General features: G+C 40.1%; 1 protein-coding gene and 1 long non-coding RNA gene across 9 annotated transcripts in view; one reads left to right on the plus strand and one right to left on the minus strand.

Moving 5' to 3' along the window:
- The window catches only part of LOC105027750 (Golgi integral membrane protein 4), a 31,759-nt gene extending 20,886 nt beyond the window's left edge, over positions 1-10,873 (plus strand). For 2 of the 8 annotated variants that reach the window (XM_029119266.2, XM_029119274.2), the window contains exons 10-16: positions 61-362; positions 501-574; positions 3,310-3,377; positions 4,716-4,904; positions 5,159-5,227; positions 9,276-9,347; positions 9,904-10,873. In XM_029119266.2, coding sequence (XP_028975099.2) covers positions 61-362; positions 501-574; positions 3,310-3,377; positions 4,716-4,904; positions 5,159-5,227; positions 9,276-9,347; positions 9,904-10,068 — 939 coding nt within the window. In that variant the 3' untranslated portion in view covers positions 10,069-10,873. The remainder of the gene's footprint in view (positions 1-60; positions 363-500; positions 575-3,309; positions 3,378-4,715; positions 4,905-5,158; positions 5,228-9,275; positions 9,348-9,903) is intronic. The other 6 variants (XR_003781737.2, XM_029119259.2, XM_029119279.2 and 3 more) reach the window with 6 other exon arrangements.
- Positions 10,874-12,081: 1,208 nt separating this feature from the next.
- Positions 12,082-21,113, minus strand: LOC109615811. Its single transcript, XR_002196815.3, has 5 exons — positions 21,032-21,113; positions 20,628-20,788; positions 14,446-14,546; positions 12,333-12,434; positions 12,082-12,242 (listed from the first exon to the last, which is right to left on the minus strand). It is a non-coding gene; the product is annotated as an uncharacterized LOC109615811 (long non-coding RNA).
- Positions 21,114-21,930: the final 817 nt, after the last annotated feature.

Consider the following 21,930-nt stretch of genomic DNA (forward strand, 5'->3'; position numbering starts at 1 on the left):
CTAAGGATTCTTGCATAAAGAAGCCTGTGTGAACCAAGCTTGTCCCACTGTTTCCCCCAGGATCCACAAAGTGACATACACCTCATCCCTGAGACCCACCTCCAGCAGGAGGCCCACGTGGCCAAGTCCCAGGTGGAGCGAGTGAAGTCCCCCTACGAGCAGCAGCAGGAGCAGCAGCGACTGGAGGCCGAGAGGACCCAGAGGATGAGGGAACTCCAGCTCCACCAGGAGGCCCTGCAGGCCCAGAGAGCGAGGGAGCAGAGGGACAGGGAGCTGCTTATGAGAGAGCAGCAGGAGAGAGAGGAGCAGCAGCACAGAGAGGCTGACCGTCGGGAACAGCTCCTGAAGGAGGAGCAGCTCAGGTCAGAGGGCTGGGGGTCAGATGTCATGTGGGAGTCATCAAGAGGCCTTAGTTTGAATTTGACACACACAGGCAATCTGGCTCCATAACATTCCCCTGTGAAAAATGTTTGTGTTAAAATGCATCGGGTGTTCTTTAGGAAGAAGAGTCACTATGAGAACATGGATGACATAGTTCGGGGCGATCAAGACCCTAATGTCGATGATGATGGGGGTAAGTTAATGCTGTTAAGTCCCCACTAATGTTCTGTTAATATCCTGAAGGGGGGCGTACCAGAAAACCACAGCAAATAGCTGTTCTTAGCTTGACGCATCAAAATGCATTTAAAACAGTAACATTTCTATAAAATCATACCCGTGGTATCCACTCTCATGTACCATGTCTTTCATCCAGTCAGCATTCAAACCGCTTAGTAGTATATAGCAGGTTAACAGTATACAATTATATTAATGTGAAAAATGAAGTTTTACTTATTTGGACACATGGATGGATATTTCGGCTAACTTCCAGCCACATTCAATTTTATAACCCTTTATGCATTTACAATAGACAAAAATGCTATTTCCTTATGCATAAAACGTTAGTATACCGTCAAATGAAATGCCTGAAATTAGAATGAAGTGTGCCAAAGCAGGTGCAAGTGATTAGAAGATTATTAGAAGGCTTAATTATAAATTAGATTCCTGGGCTGGTTTGGTTTGTGTGGTAACATGCCACCAAAATACCTATGTGATGTCCACAAAAGATATTGTTCATAATGCTCATGAGTCTAGATTGGTAAAAAAAAACAAAGAAAATCTGATAATAGAAATTGCAATATGGAGCAATTATGTCTAGGTGCTTTTTACCTCCTCTGCTTAACTGAAGTTTACTGGCAAGGAAAACCCTCTTGCTCTCACTGTCTGGTTTTAGAAGACTGCGGAGTGCTGTGACTTATGCCTGCTGTACTGAATGAGACTTATTGCTTGTTGCACAAATGCACAGGTATTTTTGGGCTGCATTGCCCAGATGATTAACACTGAAAACACTTAATACTGGTACTGATAAGGCATATTCATGAACATAACCGATCTCTGATTATGTAGACTACAAGAAAATACAGTGAGGGAAAAAGGTATTTGATTCCCTGCTGATTTAGTATGTTTGCCCACTGACAAAGAAATTATCAGTCTATAATTTTAATGGTAGGTTTACCAAAATCAGCAGTTTTCCCCTCACTGTACATAGCCCTGTCAGTATACAGCTCTGGAAAAAATTTAGAAATTATCAGTTTCTCTGATTTTACTGTTCATAGGTATGTTTGAGTAAAATTAACAATTTTGTTTAATTCTATAAACTACTGACAACATTACTCCCAAATTCCCCCCCAAAATATTGTCATTTAGAGTATTTATTTGTATAAAATAACAACTGGTCAAAATAACCACAAATAATGCAAAGAAAACAAATTCATATTCATTTTCCAACCACAAAATGCCCATGTTTTAACTTGAGAAGAGGTCAGAAATCAGTATTTGGTGGAATAACCCAGATTTCTTTTCACAGCATTCATGCGTCTTGGCATGAACTCCACCAATCTGTCACATTGCTGTTGGGTGACTTTATGCCACTCCTGGCACATACATTTAAGTAGCTTGGCTTTGATGGCTTGTGACCATCAATCTTCCTTTTGATCAAATTCCAGAGGTTTTCAATGGTGTTCAGGTCTGGAGATTGGTCTGCCAATGTCAGGGTTTTGATCTGGTGGTCCTCCATCCACACCTTGTTTGACCTGGCTGTGTTGCATGGAGCATTTTCCTGCTGGAAAAACCAAATCTCAGAGTCGGGGGAACATTGTCAGAGCAGAAGGAAGCCAGTGTTCTTCCAAGATAACCTTGTACTTGGCTTGATTCATGCATCCTTCACAAAGACAAATCTGCCCAATTCCAGCCTTGCTGAAGCATCCCCAGATCATCACCGATGCTCCACCAAATTTCACAGTGGGTGCGAGACACTGTGGCTTGTAGGCCTCTCCAGGTCTCTGTCTAACCATTAGACGACCAGGTGTTGGGCAAAGCTGAAAATGTGACTTGTCAGAGAAGATGACATTACTCCATTCCTCTACGGTCCAATCCTCATGGTCTTTTGCAAACTTCAGCCTGGCTGTTCTTTGCTTCTCATTGATGAAGAGCTTTTTTCTAGCTTTGCATGACTTCAGCCCTGCCCCTAAGAGCCTGTTTCAAACCGTCTTCGCCGTGCACTTCACCCCAGCTGCTGTTTCCCATTCTTTTTGTAGGTCACTTGATGTCATTCTACGTGTGTGATATTCGAATGACGGTCATCTTGGTCAGTGGAAGTTCGTTTACGCATTCTGCCAGTCTGTAGCTTTGTTGTCCCCAATGTTTATTGCTTGAACTTGTTCTCATGAACCGCCGAAAATAAACATTTTCAGGATGGAAGCAACCTGATGCTCACTGTATCCCTCTACCAGTAAAGCCAGAATTTAACCCTTTTTTTCCTCACTCAAAGCTTTTCTTTTCAACTCTTTTGTCATGCTGAATAGTTAGTTATTTACTAAAATTAACTTTGAGATACTACTTGCACGGTTTTTGCCATCCAGCTGGTCCTATTGCAAAAGGATGGTGATGACCACAGCAATGCTTTTTATACTTTTCCTATACTATTCTTTTTTGAAACTAATAATTTAAAGTATAACACATGCATGTAATTATTCTTTAGTATTGCGTCCTGCCAATTTACACCTTCAAAAGGCAGCATTTCCTTTTTTTTACCCATGGAAGCTGGTCAGGTTGTAGTGTCAATCTAGTTATCGTCCCAACCCTAGAGGATATTTAAATGTAAATAAAATGAATGGTGTTTTTATGCAGTTTTGTCTGCAGAAGACATGTTTGTTTGATTGTATTTAAACTTCAGTACTGACTGACTGTTGGTTTGCTGTGTGTGTCCAGAGACTGACCTCAACTTGCAGCATGATCAAAATGAGAAGCCAGATGACGTGGACCACCGAGTTCCAGAGGTTAGTCATTAAATGTCTTATGATAGATATTGGGCATGAAAAGTAGCTGAATTACACAATGTATCAGAGTGTTAATGATCTCTGTATGAAGGACACTAGGTAGGAAATGTGATGCCCCATTTCTGATGATTTCCACACATCCTGTCCATACCTCCTGATAGGAGTTTTCCATCTGACTGTCATAGACCCTATGAATAGACCCATGGACCGTAGGTTGGCACATACCATTGTGAGGAAACTTGTCTGTACCTGATGATATCCATGTATTTTAGTTCTATTCTCTTGTTAGAGGAGTGGTTCGTTATCTTGTGCTTTATGAGGTACCGTATCACAAGCAGTTGGTATCTACTACTGAGGGGCCTCACACAACCTGATAAGCTGTGGAGCCAAGAAACTTAAGAGGGGACACTATTAGGCCTTGTAAGGTTAGGATGTAGAATACACGTATGTGATTGGAAGACAGATATTGGTGGGGATGTGCTGGGGCATAAATACTGTATCCACTTTGTAATCATTGGAGAGAGATTGAAATGAGAAATGGAAGTTCAACATCATAGACTCATGCTGAATAAAGATGGCTCTCCCCTGACTTCCGATTGCATTTATTTTGTTCATGGATCAAACTTGGACAGAATCTAACACTTGATTTCAAGTCACCTGGACTGATGTGAACATGGAATGCCCAGTTTGAACTGTAGTTATCCCTTTTACTTTGTTCCCATCTGATATTAGATCACTGCTTTGTCCTTTTAATTTCCCAACACGTTCTAGGTCTTTAAAGTAACTGCACAGTGTTTCCACATGTCTCTGTTGGAATAGCGTGAGCGTACTCAAACAAAATAACTTTGTGGTTTTTGTAGATAATAACAAATAATAATAATACATTAAACTACACTGCAGTGTTTCATACATCTAAGATTCAAGCTTAGGGTTATTATTTTCTCTCCAGTTTATACTTTGACCAAATGAGTGTGCAACATTGTTTGGGTATGAGTTAACAAAATATAAATCACTAGGCATGTACATTAAGGTAGTATAAAATGACTGAATTAATATTGGTTACATCTGATTCAGTAAACATCTTGCTAGTAGGTCCTTAAGCCACACAGTTAGTCATTAAGTAAATTATGTAGAATCTGTTGACGCAGAAGTGCTTTAAACTCATCTCGGGTTCTTCGGCTGACACATGCATAACCGTCAAACCTAGCCTTTGTCCCTTAGGTAAGACTGAGAGTACATACTTTTGTGCGCGTGCCTAATATGAGGTTTCTGGCTCGCTCACACACAGGTGTATACACACAAATGATTTCTCTCTCTCCGTGCCCTCCCGTCCTCTAGGGGGCAGTAGAAGGGGAGTTGGACCCAGAGAATGACCCCAATAACCAGGGGGAGGATGAGTTTGATGTGGCCGAGGACCAGCATCCTCATCCCAGAGAGGAAGAGGAAGAGGAGGAGGAAGAGGAAAAAGCGCCAGTCAAACATACAGACACACACCCTAACCACCCAGCTGTAGACGAGGAACTGGTGGTGAGACAGGTTGTGAGGAGGGAGGGAAGCCGGATTAGAGGAGAGAAGCGAGGGAGAGATGCAAAACAGCTGTAGGGAGGGGACTGTTGGTAATAGAACTCAAGAGTTCGAGAGACTGTAGGATGAGGCCAAGTCAAATCTCCATCCATTCCTTGGATTTTCTAAATTCCACACACTGTCACCAGGTGGCCATGGGAAAGGTGGTTCCGGTGACTTTGTCCATGGTAACGGCGTCCTTGTTTCTGTATGTGCAGATGGCTGTAAACCCAGACCAGCAGGAAGACAACCTGGATGAGCAGTATCAGGAGGAGGGAGAGGACGAGGTACACACATTTTGACTTAGAAAATGTTTATTACCCCCATATCTCATCTCCCAAATGTTTATGACTATTTTGCAATCATGGCCCAGTAACGTCTTGGCACAGTTGGTTGCTAATTCAACCAGAGCTTTAACTATTTATACTAGCACTCTTTACTACCTGAGCCCCTTGCTAGTTCATTTCCGTGTCACAATGTCATTCATTTTGGGAGACATTTTTGTGTTCTACAATTAGGGTAAAATTCTAACACGAAATAGTATCATAGTTTAAGGTGACCAGATCTTTTTAATTCAGTTTATCATTAAAATACAGTATTTGATGTTATTATCTGTGAAATAAAAAAGGGGCTCAATTCTGGTTTCATGTATTTAGTCTAACAGGCACACTGAGGTAGAGAAAACAACTGTATTACAGAAACACTACAGACAAGACCGAACTGTCCGATCTGAACAGCTATTCAGTGGATCTGGTAGTCTGGGTAGAATAAAAGCTGAAGAAAACATGAGCAAAATTGAAAAACCAAGATAATAGACTTTCTCCTCCTCCAATCTTTCTCCCCTTTTCTTCACTCATCTTCTCTTTCTTCACTTCCTTCTCTTTACCTTTCCATGTCACTCTTACAGTCTCTTCACTTCACGCTTTTGATTCCTTAAATTTTTTTCTTCTCATTCTCTTCTCCTTCCTTTCCAATGTTTAATAATAAATTGGACACTATCAGATAAAATACCTTTCGAGAAGAGAATGAGAATTAGGTGACTTTTTTATTTTATCTCAGAAACATTGTTTGGAATAATAAATTAGCATGCTCTGTATATCTTTACCTTTCCTCCGCTATGTTCTTCAATCGTCCTATTTGTCTTCCTCCTCTCCTTCCTCTCCACTATCTAACAGAAAATATTATGCTAATGTTATCCATGAAGATTCCAAATATATTTTCACACTACCTAATATGTCAAACAATAATTCTAATCTACAAATAAATATTCCCAGAATAAATTGTGCATTCATGTAATATGATCATATTTTCTAAATAGCCCGTCCACTGCATGTTTACAGATGGAAATTTTTGACAGACTAAATGTAGCCGGCCAAGAAAAGCGAATATCTCTTAGCGAGTGAGTGAATAGCGTAGTGGCTGGAGACGCGGACTGTGATGTAGGAGACCAGTGTTCAGTCCTCCCCACGGACCAAACAAATTAGGCATTAGGATTTGTTCAGGATAGTCACAAACCGTGCTGGCTACAGGCTTCAGTAGCTACATTAAATCCTAAGGTAAAACTGTTTATGGTTATTTTGTGATGGACAAACTGCACCCACAACAAACATATTGCTCTCGATTTTGATTTGCATAGAGTAGTTCACATAGCGTATTGGTTAGTTTTTCAATTGTTTTCATTATAGGTACAGTATAGCTATTAGCTAGCAATCTAGAGTGATCTCTTTCTAATTGAATGCGTTGAAAGTAGTGTAGTGACCCTGTTATACCTGTTATTGGTTTGGATGTCAGCTAATAGTGTAGGGAACTAGTTTTGACAATCGTGATGTTTCGACTAATTGATTTGACAGTGCTAAAGTAAACAAACACCACATCTCTACCCATCTATCACGTGCATCGCGACCCGCTGTTTAAATAACAGTAGTTAAAGACAGTCTGCCACATAGAAATCTAATCCAGCCAAGGACAAAAGCATTCATCCCTTCTTATCATGGGTCGGCAGAACAAGACTTGCCTGGTTCCTTTTCTTGTTTAACCTAGCTACCATGACAGTAGCTAGCTAACGTAGTCTACATAGCTAACGTTAGCTAGCATAGCCGTGGAATTTAGCCTGTAGTGTGGACTACAGGACAGACAGCTCCTTAAGTTGACTTTATTGACCTAAGCAATTGTTGCCACTGAGCATGTGCATAACTGTACATTGACAACCACTGGTGACACTTATCGTCACCATAACCTATTTTAAACCTTATAGAGCTGGGGGCATATTCACAAAACATCTTAAGGGTAAAAGTAGCTCCTAACTTGTCTATTTAGGAGTAACTCTTAAAAAAAAAATAGGGGCATGTCAGTCCTAATTTTAGGACTCCTACATTTTTTAACTAAGCGTTTCAGCGCTAAAACCAGCTCCTAAATCTGGGAAAAGTTAGGAGTAGACAAGAGGACTTCTAAGTCACTAAGCCCAAATAAGAAACAATCCTAAAGAAACACCAAAGGTCTCGGCTTAATCACGAGGGTATTATTATCATAGTAGAGCTAGTCATTGATGCAGTCACTTTACCAAAAAACTGAAACACTGAAGATCAAGGTTGTGGCAACTCAACAGTACAGGGAAAATGCAGCTATGCAGCGCAGGTGAACCATGTAAATCTTAGTCATCTGTCATTTGAATAGTACATCAAAAAATGTATGCCCTCTCCAAACCCCATATCGTCTGAAAATTCTTTGTTTCCTCATTCACAAACTACAAAGAAACAAAGCCGACTTCATGGCCATAATTGGATCACCTGGTGTAGTTGGTGCTATAGATGGGACACACAATTGCATGAATTATTGACTAATATCTTGACTAGTCAGTATGTCATTCTTGGTTTCATGTTTAAGTGACACGTACTCTACATTTTTATTTGTATATTTTTCAATATGGCAACATGACACATCGTTCTACAGTAATGCTATGATGAATTCACTGACAGAGACCCCTCCCCAATCAGCCAATCAGCCCCCCCCCCATACCATAGCAAAAGCTGGTCCTATCACCTTAGTGAATAGGTTTTAAGATGAAACTCTTAGCCAGGAACGTTTAGTGCTGTCTAAGAGTCTTTGTAGTGGTAAGATTTTTTTTTTGTGAATATGGCCCTAGATCATCTATCTATTTAATAAATTGTGACATTATGACATCTCTAGCTAGCATTTAAAACAATTGAAACCTGGCTTGAAAAGATGATTGTGGTGATGTTGTGGATTTACTTAATAGCTTCTGTCTGTGTTTCCGACAGCTGTTTTCTGTAAGTAGTTATTAGAAAAGTGAACGAAGCTACTATAGTGAGCAGCCCCCTCTGTTGGCCAAAACAAGCACAGTGTGATTGTGACTTCAACGGGTGGGTTCTCCCCCCCGGTCTTTCTTGCCACCTAAAATATTTCACTTTGTTTTTGTCTCTTTTTTTGTCTCTTTTTTTAACGCACAGTTAGAAACTGAGATATTTCTAGGGACATGCCACCAAAAATGGGGACGCCTGGTCACCCTATCATAGTTAGCTGGTTTGCGGATTTTCCAGTGTATCTGATGCTGGTACTAAGGCTGGGGAATCAGTGCTATGCCAGGACAACCAATGCTCAAACATTGCGATGCCTACCGAAACTAAGCTAGCAAAAGCTGTATCTGCAGCTTCAATAGTGAAATGAGACACCAACTACATGCTTTGGGAGGAAATGGCATACATTTAATCAGTTACGAAAGAATGTTAACGTTACATGCAGTTATCTTAGCCAGTAACCAGATTTAACCATTTAATCCAGACAAGTAATATTATCCAGACGCACACTAGCCTAGTCAACCCTAGTTACTTAGTTGGTACACTTATCGTAATGTTGTTGAACTACCAGTGTCAACACACACATACATATATTTAATTGAATTGAGCCACAACCAAAATGTAACAAAGAGAGATTGATTTACACACATCCTGCTGCTTGGTGTCCATCCAATGGGAGGCCAGTTGTTTTGTAAATCTGAACTTGGTTACTTTGTTAAAGGTAAACTAGGGAAGCTAGTTAGCCTGTCCAAAGTAGGTACATTCTGATGGTTTAGTGAATTCCAAAGTAGATCCAATAAATGACTTAACGGTGGCTAAGGGGCTAATGCAATTTTTCGAGCTGGTCTAGTTTTGCTTAGTTCAGTTGAAGTTCCCTATGACATTGACAATAGTGCATCGTGTGTTTCCGGAAAACTGTTAATAACATTATACTGAAGGTAACATTATCACGATTAAAACTTACTGTCGTTGACTACACTGCATTGTTAAAAACTCATGCTTCCTATCCTTAACCTGTCAGGTGCAGGAGGACTTGGGGCAAATAAGAGCAGAGGAGGTTGAGGACCCTTATAATGAGGACAACGGCGAACATGTGAGTTTACAACACTGGAATGAAGTTTAGGAAAATGATGGTTGGCAATAGACACTACAGTTAATACAAAATTAGACTTTTGTCTGGTACTCTAGCTTTCTTATGTCTTAGTAGATTAATGCAAGATTGGGTACAATGTCTCCCTGGGTGTCTTGTCACCCCAATCTCTGTCTTCTCAGGGCTGTGTGCATGTGTTCATTCACCCTTTTTCATTCTGAATCTAAAAGCTAGTGAATGCTCTGTCACTGCTCCACAATGGCTAGTCTGTGTTCTAGAAAGATCAGCCTTGCCACGTTACTAATCTAAATCTCACTACTCGAGAATACTCTATTTGTTGTTGTTAATCATGTGGACATGCCAGGGCTATTCAACTTCAATCCTGACACACTAGAACACTTCTCATTTTCATCCTGACTTAATGAGGGGCACATTCAGAGCGGGACACCGGATTAGCCCAATTATCCAGCAGGATGAAACAAAAGCCAAGTGTCCTGGACCCCCTAGTACAGATCACTTGTGGCTGGCTCAAAATATTGCTCATGTTTTTGTCCAACAGGTGACTTTGTTTGTTGCTCTGCAGGATGAAGTGAAAGTCCAGGAGGTCCCAGCAGGGAGAGTCGGAGAGCACAAGAAAGGAGAGAACCACGAAGAGGATTATGAAGAGGACGAAGAGGAGGTGGTGGTTGGACAGGACAAGCGTCCCAATCGAAGGGAGATGTGAGATGGACACTAACCAATGAAAGTGCCTTTCCCATTACTGGGAGACAATCGGATCTCTGTTGTTCCCTTTTTGTACCTTAAAGTTAACTACCACTCATTCAGCATTCCAACTGGAGTTGTTTTGGAATCTGCTCAGTGATGGGGTTTATTCCCAATCTGTGCAGGAATGGGACTGATGAACGTCTACTGTGGAGATGGACGCAATCTATAATGTCAGTCTGTCAATGTTTGTTCAACCTTCAAGTAAGACAGGCATGAGAATGTATTGTTACTGTGTAAACTATTCGATGGAAAATTTGCTTCTTTCAGTGTCAGCTTGTTTATGAATTTTTACTCCAATTTTGTATTTTTTATCTTAGGAGGACATGCTTTACAATCAATCTTCTATTTATTTATTGTAGATAAATATCATTGTGGACCATCTTCTTGGGTGGAGTTTTCAAAGCGCTAACTATGCCTATGTCATCACTGGAGGAGTACTTCTGTATCATGGATGCCAATAGGAGGAGAAAAAAATTGTCATGTTATTTAGCATTTCTAGCCACATACTGTAAAATGCCACTGAAAAGCAAGTTACTTTTGTAGTGTTGTTTTATTTGGTCATTTATTGGTTTATACCCCTAAACATTAACTAAACCGTCCACGCTGTCTTTAAACACTGCTTTACAATGTAGAGGCAAATTAATTATTTGTACATATTTTTCCACCTGCCTAAAAGTTTTATTTGGGTGAAAAGGTCTAATTAAAAAATGTATAAGGCATGTCATATTGGATGATGTTTGAGGAATAAAAATGGTGAAGGATTTTTCTCATGTTGTGTGCTTAACAGAAGAGGTGATATGAAGTCCACCTCACTATCCCTTTTGAACATAAACTTAAGAACATGATCAAATGACCAGTGAGAAATAGAAATTACATTGCATGTCCAAACTTTACCCTGAAGCACAAAAGCCACATTGGTATAAAGGTCTGGTGCTTAAGTACAAATCCAAGATCGGTAAGTTACTGCTACCTCCAGTTATGGAATGTTTAACCACCAGTTTACTGAACAGGTCAAAATCTCTGTGACCTAAATGGAAACATGATGGTTCTTGAAGCCAGAATAAGTCCAATTCCGATAACTATTGAAACATGGTGTAATGCCACTGCCCAACATGAAACTTGGTTTAGGATTGATATCCTTTAAAACAAACAGGAGCTTGAGGACTTGGCTCTAAATATCCTAGGAAATCTTCAGGTGACTCATTACTGTACTGATGCTGGAGTCTTACAGAGCACTCTAGGCAGACTGCCTCAAGTTAAAATGCAAATACACAGAAGTTGAATGTACAAGGTAATTGGCTATTGTCTGCTCAATAAGAGCTTATTTACATTAAAAAAAACACTGGTTTGCATACTCATTTCCACAGCATTTTAACATCACCCTGTTTGAGGTCCACCAGAGTATTTTGTAACTCAAATGTGAGTGATATGCATGCACAATACAGAAACTATGCAGTTTCAATGGCAGTTTCTTCACATTTTGCAACCCTCCAGGGGCTGGATCAAAAGTGTGGCACACTACCTCAGAAGGTGGCATGTCAATTGACATCTGCAAATTTGCCAAATAATCTAGCATCTCCAGTCTTCTTCCATCTCAAGTGTAATGTAAATAAACCCAAAGTCTGTGAGACTACCTTCAAGTTTCTCACTGGGACGAAGATCACTAACTGCCAGTTGAAGACAAATCTTGTTTTTAGCATTGACAGTAAACTCAATTGGTATTCCGTCATCTTCTGAAGGCAGTGTGTGGAGGGGAACGGTGCTTGAATGTGAGGCTACCGAGACTGAAAGGGTGGATTTACAATGTCCCACTCATGCATTGGGTTCTAGAAATCTTTACATTCAAACACAAACCTCCACTTAACTGTTACTACCATATACTTTCTAGAGTGCTTAAAGTGATATAATATCAAGACACGTGCACACTTAGGTCAGTCATTTGTACCAAGTATAATACCAGCAGACAACAGGGAAAAGAGAAGTTGCATTTATTGCATAGTTTTTGGCTGGATGTCAATGGTGTTAAGCATGTCATCAATGCCACTGGAATCCCATTGGTAATAGTTCAGGTTCCGTGGTCTCAAGGTCTGACCACCTCTGGTGTCATGACCCTTCCCATGAAAAGGGTAGAACCTGTAAAAAAGAAAGCAGTCACAGAAGGCACGGATATTACAAATGTAAGTATTTGGAGACAGCCAGAGGAATGAGAAGTCAGTAACACACCTATCCTCTGGTTTCTAATGACAAAGAAGAAGGGGTGATCAGCCTTGAAGGTAGGACGCGTCACTGGAGGGAAGCGTATAGCCGTGGCTTGGAATACTAGTCCTACAAGTCAAAATGGAGAGAAATGGAGACAATGAAGGACTACTGCCTCACTCAAATCGCATTGCATATTGGACCTTTAACAACACTGTCAAGGCACAGGGTATATTTGTAGATCGACAAGAACAGATGACATAAGAATGAAGTGTGTTAACACAAAAGCAAGACATTCAGACAATGAAATAGAGTAAAGGACAAAGGAAAGATTCAGGCATGTGTCTACAAAAAGGAACACATACTAGTTTCCACCTCCAACCCCCTTCTCTGCTCCTTCAACCCTCCACCTCCTCCCATTTCCATCCATCTTTGTCACCTCATTCAGCCTACCAGTCCTAGTTACACTGAGCTACCATAACCTTTGACCTCTTTCTCCCCTAAGCTTTGAGATTCTCCAGTACAGCACACTGCATCATACCAGGCAGGTTGCATCTACCATACGCTGTGGGAGGGAACTGTCTGTCAGTCTCTCAAAACTGGTGTCCCTCAGGGTTCAGTTCTATTCCACCACCAAGTCATTGATTATATTACAGTCCATCCCATAATTACTAGGTGACACTAAAATGTCTGACACCAAAGTGGAAAAGAGATAAGCTGAGTGTACAGCACAGCGGCAGTGACCCACAAATCAGTTAAACCAATGCCCATCATGTGGGAAATGTCTTAACCAATATAATGACAGCCAAGTCTAAAGGATTGTTGCAGACTGCACATCTGGGCAGCAGTGCCTGCAATTGCAATTCAGGTCACCCAATGTTTCCAGATCCAGTTGAAAGTCCATCTTCCTGGGTTGTGCTCATATACTTTGAGATCATTGGTTGCAACTGGTTTCTCAGCCATTCCATCTATACAAGATGGCAGCTCCTGCTCAGCCCAGTCAAAACGCATTAATCCTGGCATCCAAAAGGTGGAACAAGCTTCCCAATTGAGTCCAGGGTCCCTGCCCATCTAAAAAATAATTTTACAAGAATTGTAAGATATTAACTGACCCATAAAACCTTCACTTATTTCCCTGCAAGTGAAAAACATGTCAACATGCTCCTGTTGGTCTTGTCTCCTTGACTACTCTGGGAATCAGTGTTCCTCTGTGTTGCAACATGTGGCCACCCTTCTTCCAAACATAAGATGTTCCAACTGGAGAGCCCCAGAGACATTCAGCTGTTGAGTAAACCATTTGAAATTCCTTAAGCGCCAGAACAAACCAACTGCTACATTCATTGTGCTCAAAGGTGTCAATGTCGCCACAAGGAGTCGCTAGTGTGCACTGAGGCAAGGCAACCCAATTCAATTATTAACCCCCCCACACAACTTTACCACTGCACAATTAAGGGGCCCCCTTTCATTGGTAACACCATTAAAATCATCCCTTTCTGAAATGGCTAAACAGTGAGCTAGCCCTGCTGTGGAGCGGCACCCAATTTGTGCTCAGGGTCACAGGCACCACTGAAAAACATGTCCATATGCAACCACTGATAACACTACAGCTTCCTCCAGTGACGGTTCGCCTGGGTGCGAACACCTGATTCTCTGCTTTACGACACATTAACACCTTGGTTCACCACATTTTAGCAATACAAAAAGGTACCAGTTGGTTAACCCCATCTGTGACATTAAGCTAGCTTTCAAGTGAGCTTAAGGTATCTTCTTAATACCGTTACAAGAGTACTGGCTTTGCTGATAAGTACTTCAGGCCAAATGTACGGTCACCTTGCAATCTTGAGATTAATGCACCAATTGTCACTCTGGATAAGAGATGCAAAAAAACTTACAACCAGAATGAAAAGTCCAAAAAAGAAATCAATGAGCAGAGACATAAAAGCCTTCACATAAGGATGAATTGTTGATTTTGCTAAAAATGGAGCAAAAGATTCAGAATCATGGAGGGTCTGATTGTCTAGCAATACAAAAGCTAATCACTAGGTTGAAAATTGATGAGCCTTCATCTCATGTTGTGTAATATAAACTTCATTTATCATATCATGTAATACTGTAGGTTTCTGGCAGGTTGGGGTCCCACCTGTGGTCATTGCAGACAAATCAGCAAAGTCTGTGAATATTTTCTTGATGCCCAGATCCTTTAGAGTTTGCGTCAGGTCTACCTCCTGCTCCACCTTAAACCTGAAAATATACACCTCATGTATAAACCGAATACGGCAGTTTTGGCATTTATCAATTTTGAACTTGACGGGAAAGTGCGCGTGCGTATCTCTACGCAAATGTAAATCCATGCGTATGCATAGCCTAGCGGTTGAATTGGAGAAATACCATGCCATTTCGGAAAAGCTGGTTGAGGAACGTCTATGGAACCACATGGGGAAAATCGTGTCAGTGGAAATATGAATAGCAAAAGGAATGCGCAAATTATTTCCATCGTAGGGTTATAGGCCACAGATGTAGCAGGTGTCAAAACCCAACAAACCTGTAGCTGATCCAAAAACTATTAGGACTAATAGATTGTAAAATGTAGGCCTGTCAGTGCATATCCAGTTTGAAAACAAGACGAACAAGAGCCCCATGTGCATAAAGCAACACATTCGACCTTGCATATTTTACCATACACTACAATACGCTGATTTATTTGAAGTTGCTCCCTTTTACGACCTAGAGGTTCTTTGTTTTTTGAATGCGCTAGATTTGATTCCACTTTGTCATTGAACAGTACAATGTAATGCAGTTATAGCATCTAACCAGAAGTGTATAATAGAGGGAAGAAAATGTAGTATATGTATATTATGAGTGGAATGTCCACATGTGCAATGAAGGCAAACGGGAGGGCAGAAAGTTTAAACGGTGAAGTGTATGTTACATAGAGTAATAGTTGTTCGGGTACCATTGGCAATTTTTAAATGTCATTCTAAATGTGCACCAAGGCAAATCAAGGAGTAATATAGTAGCCTGCGCAACCGAGATGTGACAACAGCCACCACCGCGTTAATACACATCTTGTCTTCAAATTTGACAAAATTGAAAATGAATAGAACAAAATAGGTACGCTTTTTTCAACACAAAAACAGCCAATAGGCCTACACAATAAAAGGTATTGCTATTATTCCTATTGCTATTATGGCTATTGCCATGCAGCACTAAACGAAAAATGCATGTGACTTAAAATGGAACTAATTTTAACACAAGGTCTTTCCGAGTCATTGATCTTTTATAAAACGTCTGAAATATGAAATACTTCCTTGGCCACTGTAGATATGTTGATTGTATAAGTTATTGAACTGTTGTAAGCAATGAAGCAAAATATTAAGTGTTTGTAACATGAGCTAAAACTGAAGGTGTAAGTAGGAGAACAGGAAATCCTGTTCAAGCTGTTGCCGGGGAGAGAAAGATTTAGCATGTCTGTCTTTTGACAAACAGGAAACAGGTTAACGACATGTGGATGTTGATTCAATATAAAAAATGTCTGCACTGTAAAATACATTTGCACATGCACCCCACATGCAAATAAGGATTAGGAGCACAAATAAAATACCGTTAGTAATTTTCACAATTGTAGGTACTGACTTAACCACAAAACAGGAGGAAAATCCAGTTTTCAAAACCTTTTTTCTAGTTTATATTACAATTTAATGAAATATGTGCAACACATTTTTAGCTCTCTACCAATGTACCATACAGCAAATAAGCATTGGACAAATGCATGCTCATGACTAAGTTAAGGCTTCAAAATCATGGTTTACAATTTCAGCAACGTGCAAATATCGACCTAAGTCTTTGTCCAAGTATCATCATGAACAATAACTTTAACTCACCCAAATGAAAGATGAGTATACTTAAAGTATACTTATTATATATTATCAACATATTAAATAAGTTAGCTGTGTGATCACAAGACTATGTTCGCCAAGGGTTTCTTCGAAGGGTGATTGCAATAGGTCATTAATGTCCTGGTTTGGGGGTTAGAAATGAAAATATAGTTGCCTTGCCTTCTCGTGCTCTAGTGGCTCCTTCTGATAGCTTGACTGCATGTGAGCTCAATCAATGTAGAAGGTGATAGAATATGGGCATGAGAAACTTAAAAACTAACTCTGAACAAAGGACAATAGATGGGATGTGGTGCTGGGCCCATTACTGATGGGCCCCACACACCTTACCCACACATCCTTTCCATACCTCCTGGTAGGAGTTGTCCATGTGACGGTCATAGGTTCTATGAATTGACCCATAGGTTGACCGTAGGTTGGAACATACCATTGTGAGAAAGCCTGTCCTTACCTGTATTTTAGTTCTATTCTCTTGTTAAAGGAGTGGTACTTCGTTATCTATGCTATATGAGGTACCGTAACACAAACCGTTGGTATCCACAATCGAGGGGCCCCACACAACCTGATAAGCGTGTGGAGCCAGGAACTTAAGAGGGGACACTACCAGGCCATGTAAGGTTAGGATATAGAATACACTTGTGTGATTGGAAGACATCCAGATACTACAGGGGATGTGCTGGAGAATAAAAGACTGTGTTAACTTTGTAATTATTGGAGAACATGTAAGAACTATGGAAGATCAACATCTTGGACTAAATAAAGATTCTCCCCTGACTACCGGTTGCATTCAATTTGTTGATGAATCAAAAGTGGACAGAATCTAACAGAGGCCAGAGATGGCGTTCCCTCTGGTGTGTAGGGACCAGCGTGCTGAGAACCAGAAAAGCATTGTATGGTCTTTGAAGGACATATCTCAAACATTTAGTTAGAATATATCAATTTACTATACCATTAAAGTCGTACATTCAAATATGTTGAATAATTATAATTATCTCCAATATATTGACTTTTTCCATCTTCACCCTGGATTGAGGGAAAACTTAGAGGTGAGAAGATGACAAATCAGTGTCTGTTTTAAAGCTAGAATTTTTTTTTTAACATTCTCTGTTGCTGGATGAGGTAAAAGAACCCTGATATATGATATCTATCTAGCATTTCTGAGTGATGATGACAAATAAAATCAGTAGGGGCCCCCTGGAGGCCAGGTCCCCAACTGGCACCCTTCAATCTGAATGTTTGACTGACATAAGATAAAACCTGTTTATTCATTACCACATCTTGACATTTAACACTGTATTATACTACACTATATTCTTATTTTCAACCACTAAAAATAATACTACCAATCTTATGAATATAATATTTTGCTAATTTGTGGAAGCGGAAATAGAATTAAAGATGTAATAGACACCATTATATTATTTTGTAGTCATTTTGTCAACAAAATGTGTCTTCTCAGTCTTTATACATACGAATTCTCCATGGGGAGGACCCTGGACCCCTCAGCAAGGAGACTGGAATTCTGCAAATCTGCAGTTTAATTCATAAACAAACATCTGGTTTCACTAAATTAATATTGGTCATGACCTTTTATCATGAACGGGAATATTACCTTGCATTGCAAAAATTATTTTAGTTGCTATAAACACCTGGATTTGTTTTCTGCAATCAAGTTAAGTTTACATTTGGTTGACAAATATATTATATTCTGAAAATACTGACCTTTAAATTAAGAATCAACTGAGTTGCACAAGAACAAGATTTTAGATGTTAGAGACCACATGCAGTAACCATAAAGAATAATGAATTATGTTTCCAGTCAAACATTTAATAAATTCCTAAATGGCATCCAACATGAATTTCTCTATTTAAAAATACATCATTGTGACTTTCCAGGGGCTATTGATGCAGTCTACAGCTACGTGTCTATGTCTTGGACTAAATACTGTGACACTGTTCCTTCATTTTGGGGAAAATACAGCCTACTGTAGCCTTAATCCAAACCTTATATTGATACATAAACATAGCCCTGAATACCTTACTCCAACCCTAACAGGTTAAGGCCTAAGCCTAAATACCTAACAGGTTCCCTAACAGGTTCACCAAGACAAAACATTGCCTTTTTTAAAATGCCAACCTCTGATTTAATCAGTGTGGGTGGTTGGGCATATTATTTAGTTAAGTCAGAAACACAAAAAAGCGACATATCAAATACACTTGATCTACCAGTGGAGATCTGTCCATTAACACATTGGAGTTTGTGCTCCACTTGTTATTGGTTAACATAAATCTTCACATATATGTCTACTCTGAAAAACTTCATATAAAGTTCATATAACATTGATTGAGTGCAGTGACCAGAAGTTGGAAGACCTTACCACAGCATCCTCCCCAGGGGATAGGTACTCATTGCGCTCAATTACGCTCTATTGTGGTGTTCTCTCCCTCTTAGGTTTGGCTCACGAGAGGGCTTGGGAGAGCAGGGAACTACTATGGGGAACAGGTGGATGCCAAGAGAAGTCTCCTCTGGAAGTGCTAAGCTTGAGGACAGTGTAGTACAGGCAGGCAGGCAGTTAGGAAGCCTAGTTTGGGTTGCCCATTGATAGCAGTATGTGCAGGGTTAAGCAGTAATGGCCATCCTCTATTTATTGTTTAAACCACAGCCTTTGGCGTGTATTAATTTAGTTAGGTTGGTGCAGTTGTATGCCCAGGCATACAAGTGTTCCCTGTCCCTGAAGTGAACAATTGTTTGGATAATTGTGAGAAAAAAAAGAAACATCTGAATATTATATTGAAAACAAAAAAACATTACACTCTTTATTTCAAACCTCCTGCTTATGTGTCTTAGAGCAGAATCACTATATTGATTCCTTAATTATGATATTCACTTAACATTTCTGTATTTTACTGTGTTTTGTCTACTATGTTCAGATTGTATTTTACAGAATTACCACCCTAAGGCCCAAGATTATTATGTGACCTCAGGTGGATTCAAACCCACAATTATGCAGTTTAATGCTTATGGACAATACAAAACTGTAACTTATAATACATGATTACAGTATTTATATAGCTAATTCATTTCACGTGGTAGTAACCACAATGGGTAACAAATTAAGAGGGTGTGAGCACTCATGTCTGTCGACATGGAGCAGGACAGACAGCCAAGCAGAGGAGGAAATCAGAAACCCCCTGTTAAGGGGCAAAACTCCAAAATGAGCTGATGTGAACCATCATTGTACCAAAACTCAACTCAATGTAGGTACAATATCAGTGGCAAACTGCCCAAGTGCCTGGACAATGTGGGAAAACGTCCATGTGTATAGCCATATCAAGGGTGACTAATGTTAATTTGGGATATTTTCGTGACAAAAGATTTGACCCAAAGTGCATGAAAAATGGAGATATCCATTGTGGAATGGGCATTAACTCATAGCCATTGATCACAATGGGGATCTAAATTATGAGAATTATTATAAGTCAATTGTTATGGGAAATGTACAGTAAGAGTTCTGCCTAATGTGAAAACATTACTTTTAACATTTAAAAAGGGTCTTACATTGTTTTGTCTTGGATTGACTGGTTGTTGCAACAACTAAATTGAGAGCACTACGTTGGTTTTGATGACCTAATCAACGCGCTCTTCATATTTTACAAAAATGTCATTGGTTCAATCCTTGTTGTCTTAGAACCTCTCACACTCACCGATTCTGTCTTGTTGTCTTAGAATCTCTCACACTCACCCAACTCTGTCCTTGTGGTCTTAGAACCTCTCACACTCCCCCACTCTGTAAGGTTTTGTCTGCCTCTCCTGACCTTTAGCGGTGTTGCACATTGTAAAGGCATTGGCATGAAAGCATTGCAATGTATTTTACAGTACACAGATGGGCTTGCGTAAATATCATAGAATCATGATCAGGTTATAGTAGAACTAGGGATATTGACACATGCAATGTTAAAATCCACAACTTATGTGATTTATGGTTAAAAAAAAATTGTAGATGAGATACTGGCATGCGCCGTCTGTCTATTATCAGTTTTTCATGCAGGTTCTCCATCGAAATTGTGTTGCTCAGAACTTGTTGTTATTCATGGTTAGCAAAAAGTCTGTGTTTGGAGTTTTGTGAACTACTACTGTAACTTACTTTCATACCTGGAATAATCCCTTAATTGCAAATACACACTGAAGGGGCAGCAAAAGATATAGGCCACCTGGAAAGTGATCCTGTGTTCAGTAAGGGGTTTCTGAGCTTGAGCGGCACATCAAAATTGTTCTTAAGCCAATGGAGTGGAGAAATATAATTAGGTGACTGGAGCGAGGGAGGGAAATATGTGAGACGTTAATCATTTGGTTAATTCTACAGCATTGTGGGTCTGCAATGCATCGTCGACGTGCACCTTTTAATGTGTACAGGGTGTTTGGGCTTACCTGGCTCGCTCACACACGTGTATACACACGGAAATTATCTCTTGCTCTCCGTGCCCTCCCGTCCTTTAGGGGGCAGTAGAGGGGGCGTTGGATCCTGAGAACGACCCCAATAACCAGGGGTAGGATGAGTTTGATGTGGCCGAGGACCAGCATCCTCATCCCTGAGAGGAAGAGGAGAAAGCGCCAGTTAAACACACAGCTGTAGACGAGGAACTGGTGGTGAGAGAGGTTGTGAGGAGGGAGGGATGCCGGTTTCGAGAAGAGAAGTGAGGGAGACAAGCAAAACAGCTGTAGGGAGGGGACTGTTGGAAATAAAACTCAAGAGTTCGAGAGACTGTAGGATGAGGCCAAATTAGTCAAATTTGATCTCCATCCATTACTGGGATTTTCCAAATTCCACATACTGTCACCAGGTGGCCATGGGAAAGGTGGTTCCGGTGACTTTGGTAACGGCGTCCTTGTTTGTGTGTGCAGATGGCTGCAAACCCAGACCAGCAGGAAGACAACCTGGATGAGCAGTATCAGGAGGAGGGAGAGGACGAGGTACACACATTTAGACTTAGAAAATGTTTATCACCCCCATATCTCATCTCCCAAATGTTTATGACTATTTTGCAATCATGGCCCAGAAACGTCTTGGCACAATTGGTTGCTAATTCAACCAGAGCTTTAACTATTTATACTAGCACTCTTGATTACCTGAGCCTTTGCTAGTTCATTTCCGTGTCACAATGTCATTCATTTTGGGAGACATTTTTGTGTTCTACAATTAGGGTAAAATTCTAACACGAAACAGTATCATAGTTTAAGGTGACCAGATTTTTGAAATGCAAACCGGGGACATTTTCCATTTTCAATATATCATTAAAATACAGTATCTGATTTTATTATCTGTGAAATAAAAATGGGGCACAATTGTGGTTTCATGTATTTAGTCTAACAGGCACACAGAGACAGAGAAAACAACTGTATTAAAGAAACACTACAGAAAAGACCGAACTGTCCGATCTGAATAGCCATTCAATGCTTCTGGTAGTCTGGGTAGAATAAAAGCTGAAGAGAACATGAGCAAAATTTAAAAACCAAGACAATAGACTTTCGTCTCCTCCAGTCTTCTCTTTTCTTCACTCATCTTCTCTTCCTTCCTTTCCTTCTCTTTACCTTTCCATGTCACTCTTACAGTCTCTTCACTTCACGCTTTTGATTCCTTACATTTTTTTCTTCTCATTCTCTTCTCCTTCCTTTCCAATGTTTAATAATAAATAGGACACTATCAGATAAAATACCTTTCGAGAAGAGAATG

Source organism: Esox lucius, chromosome 1 (genome assembly GCF_011004845.1).
Source record: "Esox lucius isolate fEsoLuc1 chromosome 1, fEsoLuc1.pri, whole genome shotgun sequence".
Lineage (NCBI taxonomy): Eukaryota > Metazoa > Chordata > Actinopteri > Esociformes > Esocidae > Esox > Esox lucius.